Source organism: Sebastes umbrosus, chromosome 4 (assembly GCF_015220745.1).
Source record: "Sebastes umbrosus isolate fSebUmb1 chromosome 4, fSebUmb1.pri, whole genome shotgun sequence".
Lineage (NCBI taxonomy): Eukaryota > Metazoa > Chordata > Actinopteri > Perciformes > Sebastidae > Sebastes > Sebastes umbrosus.
In genome coordinates, this window is record NC_051272.1 from 10,833,335 (window position 1) to 10,845,595 (window position 12,261).

Genomic DNA, 12,261 nt, shown 5'->3' on the forward strand with positions numbered 1-12,261 from the left:
CACTGGATAGAATCTGTGGATCAACTTAAAGAGACTGTTTGTAAGAATCATAAATGCTTGTTAACAGCGACACCTGTGGCCGTTAAGTCAACGTCGGGCTCGCGCTTGCTCGCTCTACATAGACATGAACGAGCATCGCTCAAAACAGTGAAGCGACACATGTCAGCTAAAACCACAATATCACTCTATATTTCAGCTGCTTGGCAGTAATGTTAGCTGACCAGACGAAGGTCTTTCCATGAATCACTGCTGATCCTAGTTTAAGAGAAAATGAAACAAAGCAATTTATTAAAGTTCATCTCAAAAAGAGGTCGTGAGCAGGAGGATGAGAATTTAGATGTTCAGGAGCCATTGATCTTGAGTAGTAACGAGTTGGACAGCTCTGCCAACGTTAATTCAGCCATTTCCCCACCACCAGCAGCGCTCAGTTCTCCAACGTCCGCCTCCCCTCCATGCCAATGTACAGGTATATGCAGCCATATCTTAGGCTAATTATATATGCAAATGCGCAAAAATTAAAATGAATGAATTGTATTTTACTATAGTAACGTTATTTTCATTCATTGTTTCAGGCTCGGCTAAGCGTAGGGCCAGCGTTGAGGACGCAGCCCCATCAGACTTGTCCACCATTGATCAAAATGCGACCCAGCCCAAACTCAGCTCATTCCCAGTCACCACTATAGCAGGCAAAGCAAGGAGTTTTAATGCCAGGTGGTATGACAAGTTCCCATGGCTAGAGTACAGTACTTTGAGAGACGCTGTGTTTTGTAAGGCATGTCGCCATTTCCCCGAAGCAGCCACCAAGAGCCGATTTATAAAAACTGGTTTCAAAGACTAGAAGCATCTTTCCCAATGTTGTGTTAAACCTGAAGCTAGCAGGGCACACGCTACAGCGCTGGGCAGGACAAAAGGATACAGACAAAGCCATCAACCAGGACGTGGAAATATTATCAACCAGCTAAACAAAGATGCTATCAACAGCTTGTTTGTGGAAAGGAAGAGAGAGCACATTAAAGTTGTAATAGACCTCGTTTTATTCTGTGCAAAACAAGACATCCCCTTATGTGGGCATCATGAAAACGAAGAGGCACCGAACAAAGGCAACTTCTTGGAATTATTTCAACTGATCTCCAACTATGACCCAGAAATAAAAAAGCAATTGGACGAATTGCCTAGAAACATCCAGAATGAGATACTGGAAATTGCAGCATCAATACTTATCTGCAAAATAAAGGAGGATTTGCATGAAGAGATGGACACATACGATGTAATTTTGGCAGCCGAATGTAAAGACTTGTCAAAAAAAGAGCTTGTGGCATTCTGTATCCGATACATACACAAAGAGCTGCTGAAGGAAAGGGCTGTGGGGTTTTTAGAGACAGGGGACATGAGTACAAAAGCTATATCAGCAAAGACCCTGGAAGTATTGGAGCCATTGCAGCTGGATCCCACTTACTGCATTGGTTTTGGGTTCGATGGGGCATCGGTTATGTCCGGCAATAAAGGAGGGGTACATATGATTTTTATGCTGTTAAAATCAGTGAGTTGTAGTAAAAAACTAGAAGTGCACTCGGAGAGCACAGACCTTCGCCAAGGCAGGTTTCATGTACGTTCCTGCTCCCCTCCCCGCCACCAAAATTGAATGGATTGTTCATTGTGCCACACCCCACCCCTCCAAAAAAAATTTCATTAAAATCCATCGCGGACTTTTGGAGTTATCCTCCAAATGGACAAACCAACAAACCAATGCCGGTGAAAACATAACCTCCTTCCTAGGCCTTCGGCCTTGGTGGAGGTCACAATGTGTAAACCGTACATCACAAATAAATATACATTTATTACATTAAATGATAGTAATAGTGAAATCAAACGGTTGTTCTACTCAGTGTGATTGACAGGAGAGATGATCAGAGCGGCACCATCATAATTAAGACTAGGACTAAAAAGTGGGTAGAGTTTCTCAGTGAAGGAGCAGCCAGTAAAGGAGTAGATAAGAGCTGCAGTATCAACGTCATAAAAGGAGACCAGACCCTCCTCATAATCCACAAACACCCCCACCTTCTCAGGCTGAGACTTCAGAGAGAGACGGATTGCAGGGTCAGCAGCAGCAGTGTAGTACCTATTGTTATACATCAAAGATATCGTCCAGTAGCCATTCTGAGGAGTAACTGTGATTTTTGCCTTCCTGTTGATCGACTCACTGACCACTCCTAAAGACCATGCAGTATTCCCTTTAACCTGAACCTCATAGTAAAACCTTCCTGAAGAGAAACTCTCCTTTGCTAAGACATTAAAATCTGAATCAAATCTCTTTGGACTGTCTGGGTGATACTTCCATACATGACCAAGTTTAACTTCTTTTCCATCATCAGACAGGATGAACCCAGTATGGGCTGTATCAAGATCAAGTGTGAGATCCACTGCAGACCGCTGGACCCTCTTATGCTCGGCGAAAACCAGATACATTATCTCTTCTTTAAGCATCTCCTCCAGCTGATTTACAGCTCTCCTCACAGTCCCTTCATAAAAAGGTGGACGGACGTTGACTTGTGTCCAGTCCTTGGTGGGTTGAGCAGCGTTCAGGGACGTGAAGCTTTGGATGAGATGGAGGTTGTCTTCAGAGCGTGAGAGCTGCTCCACCTCAGTGCTTCTCTTCTTTAGCTTAGAGATCTCCTGTTCCAGCTCTTTGATGAAGCCTTCAGCCTGTTTCTCTGTCTTTCTCTGCTTCTCTTTGATCGTGTCGATGAGCTCGGCCTGGCTTCTGTCAATAGTCTCCTTCAGAGTGGTGAAGACCTGAACACCATCTGCTATCTCTCTGTCTGCATCTTCCTTACTGAGCCCCACTGAGTGTTTGATCTCCAGAATCTTCAGACGTCTCTTCTGGATCATCTGCTGAATTTCAGCCTCTGTCTTCCCCAGCTCGGCCTTCTTTCCAACAACATGTGTCTTGTGGTTTAAAATCATCCAGAGTATGCAGACACACATCAGACACAACAGGCAGACCATCCAGGCCTTCACTTCTCCTGGTTTGGCAGCTTGTTGCTCTGAACTGCTGCTGGTGGCTTTCTGTTGAGATGACTTTCTGAACTGAGCAGCCATCTCAGAGATGAAAGTATTGACCTGCAGCTCAGGTCCAGTGTTGAAAACCTTTGACAGTTGGGACACCGACGCGGGACATTAATATCCCAGTGTTTAGTGATGCAGGTTTTGCAGAAGTTGTGTCCACATGGTATGGTGACTGGATCAGTGAACACATCCAGACAGATGGAGCACAGAAACTGATCTTCATTCAGCAGACAGCTGGCAGCAGACATATCTACACTCTGAGAACAAAAAGTGTGAAAAAACAAAACTGTTAGTCCATATCTCTTGAATCAAACTGTGACCGGGCAAGGAGCAATATGTAGCACTGACAGCCAGCGTTTAAAATGAGTAACAGCAGTCCAAATCCAAAACATTGATCGCGTGGCCCTTGCGCTCCTCCAGTGTGATCAAGCCCCCAGGAAGAGCGAAGGATTTGAAGCTAATTTCCACAGTGGCCAAACAGCGGTACTACAACTTCAAAGTCCGTCACGTGATGCCATTGGGCCCAAAAATACTTTTTCCCATAGACTTACATTGGGAAAAAGACGTCTGTAACTCAGAGGATAATTTTATTTGTTGAAGTGAATCAACTTCCCAATATGAACACAAATCATTAGGTCCTTAAAGTTGTAAAATGCACTAATAGTTGAATCCAGAGTTATTTTCCTTCCTCCGTTCATGCGAATGAGACCCAGACCGAGGCTGGAGTGAGGGCTGGGAGGCGGAGTTAAAGGAAACGCTGCTGCGCCTGCTCTGTGGGCCCAATGGATGCGGAAGATCGCCAGATGATCCGGGTACTTTATCACTCGGCAGTCGAGCCATTTTGGCTTCATGCGCCACTGAGCAACTCTCATAGGAATGAACGGGAGCCTCCAACGTTGTATCCAGTTCTCTTAATACATCCATGGGTATGACTGATAGCAGTTAGCGTGTGTTAGCGTCGCGGCATTAGCCTCTGGTCACCATCAGTCGTCAGAATCACTTTACTGTCTAAAAAACTGGCTGCCTTTATAACCAGCTGCACACAGAGAGATGTGCCGAGGCTTTTCAGGTTGGGTAGAATCTAACATTAACGTTATCTCTGTTGATCCAGTTTGTTTGCTTGTTTACATGGCTGCAGAAGGCTGTGTTTGTATACTGATTTGTTTCCTATGCAGCAACGGGGTGTTGAAATGGGCAGTGGACGGGAGAAAAGATGGAAACTACTGCTGCAGGAAATTATATATAGACTAATATCCAAAGGACCTCAGTTAAAAACATACCCTGAGTGGAACTTCCTGTCTGAGTAGAGCTGAGGTTTTGAGTTCAGTTGTTGAAACACAGTAAATATTATCAGCTGTGCAGCCTTATAGAGGCAGAGAGCAGTAACTACAGAAACAGAGAAGTTGAGAGTAAAGGGTTTAAAGTTCAAGGCTGTTTACCAAAGTGTGTAACAGCTATAGAAGTTGAAAAACTTAAATTTTGTAGGCTACCTTTATGAGCAATAAAAGATAAAATCAGACTTTTATTTTGGACAAGCTAGTTAGCTTTTAGCATGATTGCTTTTTCTTTGTTATGGTTTCTGGTTTTAACTCAATTATGACCAAATATTTAGTTAATTTATTCTCTGTAGGTCAGTGTACTCACCAGTGTTTGGCAGAGATTCTGCTGTGTTGTTGTTAAAAAAAACCTGCTGGATTCAGTTGAATGTTTCTGTAGAGAGAAACACAGAGAGACTTGTCTGGACTGCAGCTCTGCTGTCACTCAGACAAACCTTAACTTTCATTTCAGGAAATGTGACATTTCAGCTCTCCTCTTTCAGTGTTGCTCCTCCTCTCAGTGTAGCTATGTAGGTGAGGTTTTAATGCCTCCTTGGAAAATACCTCCACATAGCCTCACCAAAAACAGGTTTAATCAAGTGTGCTATTATTATACTTATTTTCAACTTACAATAAGAGAGTATACTTTCAGTTTACTTTTTATGTACTTATCAGAGATATGCTTAAGTATACTTGGCTTATACTTGTACTTAATCTTTTGATCGATATATACTTAAGAAAAGTATGATTAAGTATTCTTGCCTTAAAAGGTCGACAGAAAGGTATACTAGGCTTGTAGTTGTGATTACTTTTTGATAGAGTATTAAAGCGAGTGAGTTTGTAAACAAATGTTTTGATATGAATATACTTCAATTCATCAAGGATTCTCTGTTCACCGTGGAGGCATGTGAGAAAAATTCATTTTTAATTTTTTTTATCATCACAAAACATCAAGTCAAATAGCAAAAGGAGCAGGTCTCTTTAACATAATAAACATAATACATAAATCATTGTCTAAGTACTATAAGTTAAAGTATACAAAGTGTACTTTCAGAAACTAAAAAGTGGGCTACAAGAATATAACTATTAAACTAACAGTGTACCTATCAACTTGTAGTATAGTGCATAATATAGCTGCAGTACAAAATATAACTTTGATGTAAACTAGTTGTGTACTCAGAGTTTACTGTTCTTACACTTAAAAGTTAACTTAAAAGTATACTTTTATAAACTAAAAAGTGGGCCAATTTAGTCTCAATAAGTATTGAATTAGTACACTTACAAGTTTACTATTAGTACATTGATATTAGTATACTTACTAGATAAAGTATACTTGAACTTTACTTAAGTATACTTCATAACATAAACTTGAAGTATACTACTTTTTTCGTAACGATAGCTTTAGAACAAGATGAGTTTTAACTCTTTTTTCTACAGTGGAAGTTAACAGCAGCCAAAAGAACATCCAACTACAAACAGACAACATAACAAAAGAGGTCAGTGCAACCTATTCAAGAACATCCTGTGAAGATCTTTTGATCAACAGGCTACAACGCTCCCTTTACAATCCCACAAACACTCTTCTGCTGCTTTCCAAACTGTTAACCATCTTTTCTTTATGTGAGAGATTCATTACACATTACAGGAGAAAAAAGTAAAGAAAAGATTGAAAACTGTTTTCCCACTGGACCACAAGTAGACTTCTCTGTGATTTTGAGGTTTGAAAAGCAGTAAAGTAAAATACTTCTTTCAAAGAAGTGAAATAGCATATTTTAGTAAACGCTCCTTAATTAGAGGGAGTAGTAGGTCTAAATTAGTTTCCACCACTGGAAAATACATAAGAAAAAAAACATTTATTATTAGGAAAAGAGTAAAAAATCATCAATGATATTAGACAGAGTACTTGTTTTAATTAGACTTCATTCAGCATCAAACTGTGATCATTTACACTGTGTAGTTATTTATTAATAGCATGACCTCATATGACCACAGGCTGCAGTTTGTTATAAACTCCACTAGAGGACGTCCTCAGGCGTCTCTTATTCTGTATAAACTAGTAGCACTGGTTTAGTGTAGTTACTCAGCTGTCAGGCCGCCATTGTAAATAAGAATTTGTTCTTAACTGATTTGCCTGGCTACATAAAAAAATAAAAAAATAAATATATCAATCAAAAATGAAATACCTTCATCAACACAATAAATATTTTATTTTGCTTTTGTTTATATAAAAAGAAAAAGGAGGGAGAAGGAGAAATTACTTTTGTCTTATTTATAAACTGCTCTTCAGTGATTTGTGCCAATGTGCAACGCTTCTTATAATGATCAGATAATAAAAGGTTATGAATTTGACACCCAGACAATTAGGGAACGTGCTTATTCATGAGTACATTTTTTTTTATGATTTAAGAGTCTTGAAGGCAGGTAATGCCGTTATTAGAATAAATTATAATGTATTTAATAATAATATATAATAATAATATAACGTCACTAAATTCTTTAACGCGTTAACGCAACATGCAATTTTTTAGGTTGTAGCTCAGTTTTAAAGCTATAGTGAAGATACTGGTATCATATGAAACTAAAAATACTAATGAATCCATTGGTATCAACCATGTCATACTAGCTTGTTGTGAAGGAGGTTAAATAATGCTCCAAACTTACACTAAAATATGGAAAAACTGTCATGGCCATTTTCAAAGGGGTCCCTTGACCTCTGACCTCCAGATATGTGATGTGATGTTGCAAACGGAGCTGCTGTTATGCAAAACAAATTTCAGACCTGTCTGACAATAAAGTATAAAGTATAAAGTAAAGTATATGTGAATGAAAATGGGTTCTATGGGTACTCACGAGTCTCCCCTTTACAGACATGCCCACTTTATGATAATCACATGCAGTTTGGGGCAAGTCATAGTCAAGTCAGCACACTGACACACTGACAGCTGTTGTTGCCTGTTGGGCAAAAGAGTGAGGTGTATATTATCACACTAGACAAAAATATTAGAAAACATACCAAAACAAACCGCAGCGAGCCGAAACGAGAAAGTAGAAAACAGCAGAGAGTTGGCCTGGATACCACCTGCACCCTCACATGTTAAATCCAAAGTGGTAAACACTACACATACAGTAAAGTATGGAAACTCTTTGGGTTTCACACATTACAGGAAAAGCAGAGCTAGACATCATGACTAAAGCTGCACGCTAACTCTGTCACGGATAGGAAACGTTATCGTATTGCGGTAACGTGCGGTCAAGCCAGCAGTCACTCTCATCTCTGTGGCCAAATGGGCTGACGTTACAACTGTAGAGCACCCATATACTGCCATTTATGTTAAATGCATTCAAACGGCCCCGATGGAGCTGACCATGGATGTATAAAGAGAACGGAGCTGACGGGAGAGCTAGAGACGACCTTGGAGACGTTAGAGGAAGTAGACAAGTGAGACTACGTCCTGTTTTCAAAATAAGGTGTTAACAAAGGGAACTGTATATACAAAATACATATATAGAAATAAGATTGATTGGATTATATTCACCAGAAGTATAAAACATTACATGTCCCTTATAATTTAAAAAGAAAATACCACAAATTTGTGACGGAAATGTCATTATTTTTGATTTTTATGTTGCTGGAAAAATGTTATCAAATGGAAAATCAAATGGTTATTCTACTCGGTGTGATTGACAGGAGAGATGATGAGAGGGGCAGAGTTTTTACCATTATTATTATGCAATGGACCAAAGAATGGGTAGAGTTTTTCAGTGAAGGAGCAGCCAGTAAAGGAGTAGATAAGAGCTGCAGCATCAACGTCATAAAAGGAGACCAGACCCTCCTCATAATCCACAAACACCCCCACCTTCTCAGGCTGAGACTCCAGAGAGCGACGGATATCAGGCCCAGCAGCAGCATAGTACCTACCGCCGTACAGCCAAGATATCGTCCAGTAGCCATTCTGAGGGCTCATTGTGATTTCTCCCTTTCTGTTGATCGACTCTCTGACCACTCCTAAATCCCATGCAGTCTTCCCTTTAACCTGAACCTCGTAGTAAAATCTTCCTGAAGAGAAACTCTGCTGTGCTAAGACATTAAAACCTCTATCAAATCTCTTTGGACTGTCTGGGAGATTCTTATATACATTACTATTTTTAACTTGTTTTCCATCACCAGACAGGATGAGTTTGGGTTGTGCTGTATCAGGATCAAGTGTGAGATCCACTGCAGACCACTGGACCCTCTTCAGCTCGGCGAAAACCAGATAAATTATCTCTACATTAAGCGTCTCCTCCAGCTGATTCACAGCTCTCCTCACAGTCCCCTCATATGAAGGTGGACGGATGCTGACTTCTGTCCAGTCCTTGGTGGGTGGAGCAGCGTTCAGGGACGGGAAGCTTTGGAGGAGGTGGAGGTGGTCTTCAGAGTGTGAGAGCTGCACCACCTCAGTGCTTCTCTTCTTCAGCTCAGAGATTTCCTGTTCCAGCTCTTTGATGAAGCCTTCAGCCTGTTTCTCTGTCTTTCTCTGCTTCTCTTTGATCATGTCGATTAGCTCAGCCTGGCTTCTCTCAACATACTCCTTCAGAGCGGTGAAGACCTGAACACCATCTGCTATCTCTCTGTCTGCATCTTCCTTACTGAGCCCCACTGAGTGTTTCATCTCCTGAATCTTCAGTTGTCTCTTCTGGATCATCTGCTGAATTTCAGCCTCTGTCTTCCCCAGCTCTACCTTCTTTCCTTCATATTCTTCTTTCAGAAGAACAACAACATGTGTCTTGTGGTTTAAAATCATCCACAGCATAAAGACACACATCAGACACAACAGGTAGAACATCCAGGCCTTCACTTCTCCTGGCTTGGCAGCTTGCTGCTCTGAGCTGCTGTTGCTGGCTTTCTGTTGAGCTGACTGTCTGAACTGAGCAGCCATCTCAGAGATGAAAGTATTGACCCGCAGCTCAGGTCTAGTGTTAAAAACCTCTTTACAGTTGGGACACTGACACGGGACATTAATACCCCAGTGTTCAGTGATGCAGGTTTTGCAGAAGTTGTGTCCACATGGTGTGGTGACTGGATCAGTGAACACATCCAGACAGATGGAGCACAGAAACTGATCTTCAGTCAGCAGACAGCTGGCAGCAGACATATCTACACTCTGAGGACAAAAAGTGTGAAAAAACAAAACTGTTAGTACATATCTTTTGAATCAAACTGTGACAGGCTAAGGAGCAATATGTAACACTAACAGCTAGCGTTTAAAATGAGTAACAGCAGTCCAAATTCAAAACATTGGACCTGTGGCCCGTCCGCTCCTCCAGCGTGACCAAGCCCCCAGGAAGAGCGAAGCTAATTTCCATAGTGGCCAAACAGCGGTAGTACAACTTCTGTGTCCGTCACGTGATGCCATTGGGCCCAAAAATACTTTTTCCCATTGACTTACATTGGGAAAAAGACGTCTGTAACTCAGAGGATAGTTGTTGTTTTTTAAGTGAATCAACTTCCCAGGATGAACACAAATCATTAGGTCCTTAAAGTTGTAAAATGCACTAATAGCTGAATCCAGAGTTATCTTCCTTAATGCGAATGAGACCCAGACCGAGGCTGGAGTGAGGGCTGGGAGGCGGAGTTAAAGGAAACGCTGCTGCACCTGCTCTATAGGCCCAATGGATGCGGAAGATCGCCAGATGATCCGGCTACTTTATCACTCGGCAGTCGAGTCATTTTGGCTTCATGAGCCACTGAGCAACTCTCACAGGAATGAACGGGAGCCTCCAACGTTGTATCCAGTTCTCTTAATACATCCATAGGTGTGACTGATAACAGTTAGCGTGTGTCAGCATCGCAGTGTTAGCCTCTGGCCACCAGCAGTCGTCAGAATCACTTTACCATCTCAAATACTGGCTGCCTTGATAACCAGCTGCACACAGAGAGATGTGCCGAGGCTTTTCAGGTCGGGTAGAATCTAACGCTAACGTTATCTCTGTTGATCCAGTTTGTTTGCTTGCTTACATGGCTACAGAAGGCTGTGTTTGTATACTGATTTGTTTCCTATGCAGCAACGGGGTGTTGAAATGGGCAGTGGACGGGATCCAACGGCCAAAACAAAAACAGACGTTCTGGACCGAAATGGAAATTTCAAAAGAGAACATACTGGCTGTAGCGTTATTGTCGGAGAAGCCAGTATTTAAACTTAGCATGTTTCCTTAATGGTCATTTTATGATTTATTACAGTAAATATATTACATATTGGCCCTTTAAAGGTCCAGTGTGTAGGATTTGGCGGCATGTAGTGGTGAGGTTGCAGACTGCAACCAACTGAAACTTCCCCCGTGTGCCGAGCACATAGGAGAACTACGTCTGACACAAAAACATGAAAACGCGAATGGCCTCATTTAGAGCCAGGGTTTGGTTTGTACGTTCTGGGCTACGTGAAGAGGGTCGTGTCTAGAAGGTAACCCGCAAATTATGAAACTCACTTCCGACAAACACAATACCTAACCGTAATCATCTCGCGAGAGTTTCACAATTTGCGTCTTACCTTCTAGCATAAAGTGGGCATGTCTGTAAAGGGGAGACTCGTGGGTACCCATAGAACCCATTTTCATTCACATATCTTGAGGTCAGAGGTCAAGGGACCCCTTTGAAAATGACCATGCCAGTTGTTCCTCGCCCAAATTTAGGGTAAGTTTGGAGCGTTATTTAGCCTCCTTCCTGACAAGCTAGTGTGACATGGTTGGTACCTATGAATTCATTAGGTTTTTTCTAGTTTCATATGATACCAGTATCTTCACTCTAGCTTTAAACCTCTGAAATACAGTAAAGTTGATCTGGATCCCGGGTCTCAGTTAACACATTTATTACAAGATATACTATACTAATATATTTGTCTTTTATTATCTGTTTAATTGAAGCGTTTGAGGGAGTAGAGGAAAAGAAAAATCCGTTTCTCTGTCCAAAGATGTTTACAATCACACACATTAAATGTGCAGAAGAAAAGATGGAAACTACTGCTGCAGGAAATTATATATAGACTAATATCCAAAGGACCTCAGTTAAAAACATACCCTGAGTGGAACTTCCTGTCTGAGTAGAGCTGAGGTTTTGAGATCAGTTGTTGAAACACAGTAAATATTATCAGCTGTGCAGCCTTATAGAGGCAGAGAGCAGTAACTACAGAAACAGTGAAGTTGAGAGAAAAGGGTTTAAAGTTCAAGGCTGTTTACCAGAGTGTGTAACAGCTATAGAAGTTGAAAAACTTAAATTTTGTGCCTTTATGAGCAATAAAAGATAAATCATACTCTGTGTTTAGACAGCCCAAAGGGAATCTAGAGCTAGTTAGCTTTTAGCATTTTTTCTTTGTTATGGTTTCTGGTTTTAACTCAATTATGACCGAATATTTAGTTAATTTATTCTCTGTAGGTCAGTGTACTCACCAGTGTTTGGCAGAGATTCTGCTGTGTTGTTGATAAAAAAAAACTGCTGGATTCAGTTGAAGGTTTCTTTAGAGAGAAACACAGATAGACTTGTCTCGACTGCAGCTCTGCTGTCTCTCAGACAAACTTTCACTTTCATTTCAGCTCTCCTCTTTCAGTGTTGCTCCTCCTCTCAGTGTAGCTATGTAGGTGAGGTTTTAATGCCTCCTTGGGAAATACCTCCACATAGCCTCACCAAAAAAAGGTTTAATCAAGTGGGCTATTGGTATACTTCTTTTCAACTTACAATAAGAGAGTATACTTTCAGTTTACTTTTTATGTACTTATCAGAGATATGCTTAAGTATACTTGGCTTATACTTGTACTTAATCTTTTTGTTGGGCTGCAGTTTGCCATGTTATGATTTGAGCATATTTTTTATACTAAATGCAGTACCTGTGAGGGTTTCTGGATAATA

At 41.0% G+C, this 12,261-nt stretch overlaps 2 protein-coding genes across 2 annotated transcripts; both read right to left on the bottom strand.

Annotated features, from left to right (window-relative positions):
- Nucleotides 1–1,735: 1,735 nt before the first annotated feature.
- LOC119486312 (nuclear factor 7, ovary-like) lies at nucleotides 1,736–5,213 on the bottom strand. The gene is given in 3 exon segments (XM_037766356.1): nucleotides 1,736–3,146; nucleotides 3,149–3,323; nucleotides 4,711–5,213. Coding segments are annotated over 2 exon segments (1,434 nt in total). The 5' UTR covers nucleotides 3,315–3,323; nucleotides 4,711–5,213; the 3' UTR covers nucleotides 1,736–1,878.
- A 2,671-nt stretch (nucleotides 5,214–7,884) lies between these two features.
- LOC119486309 (E3 ubiquitin-protein ligase TRIM21-like) lies at nucleotides 7,885–11,931 on the bottom strand. The gene is made up of 2 exons (XM_037766352.1): nucleotides 11,805–11,931; nucleotides 7,885–9,526 (listed from the first exon to the last, which is right to left on the bottom strand). The coding sequence occupies exon 2, from the start codon at nucleotides 9,515–9,517 to the stop codon at nucleotides 8,051–8,053; it is 1,467 nt and encodes a 488-aa protein (XP_037622280.1). The 5' UTR covers nucleotides 9,518–9,526; nucleotides 11,805–11,931; the 3' UTR covers nucleotides 7,885–8,050.
- Nucleotides 11,932–12,261: the final 330 nt, after the last annotated feature.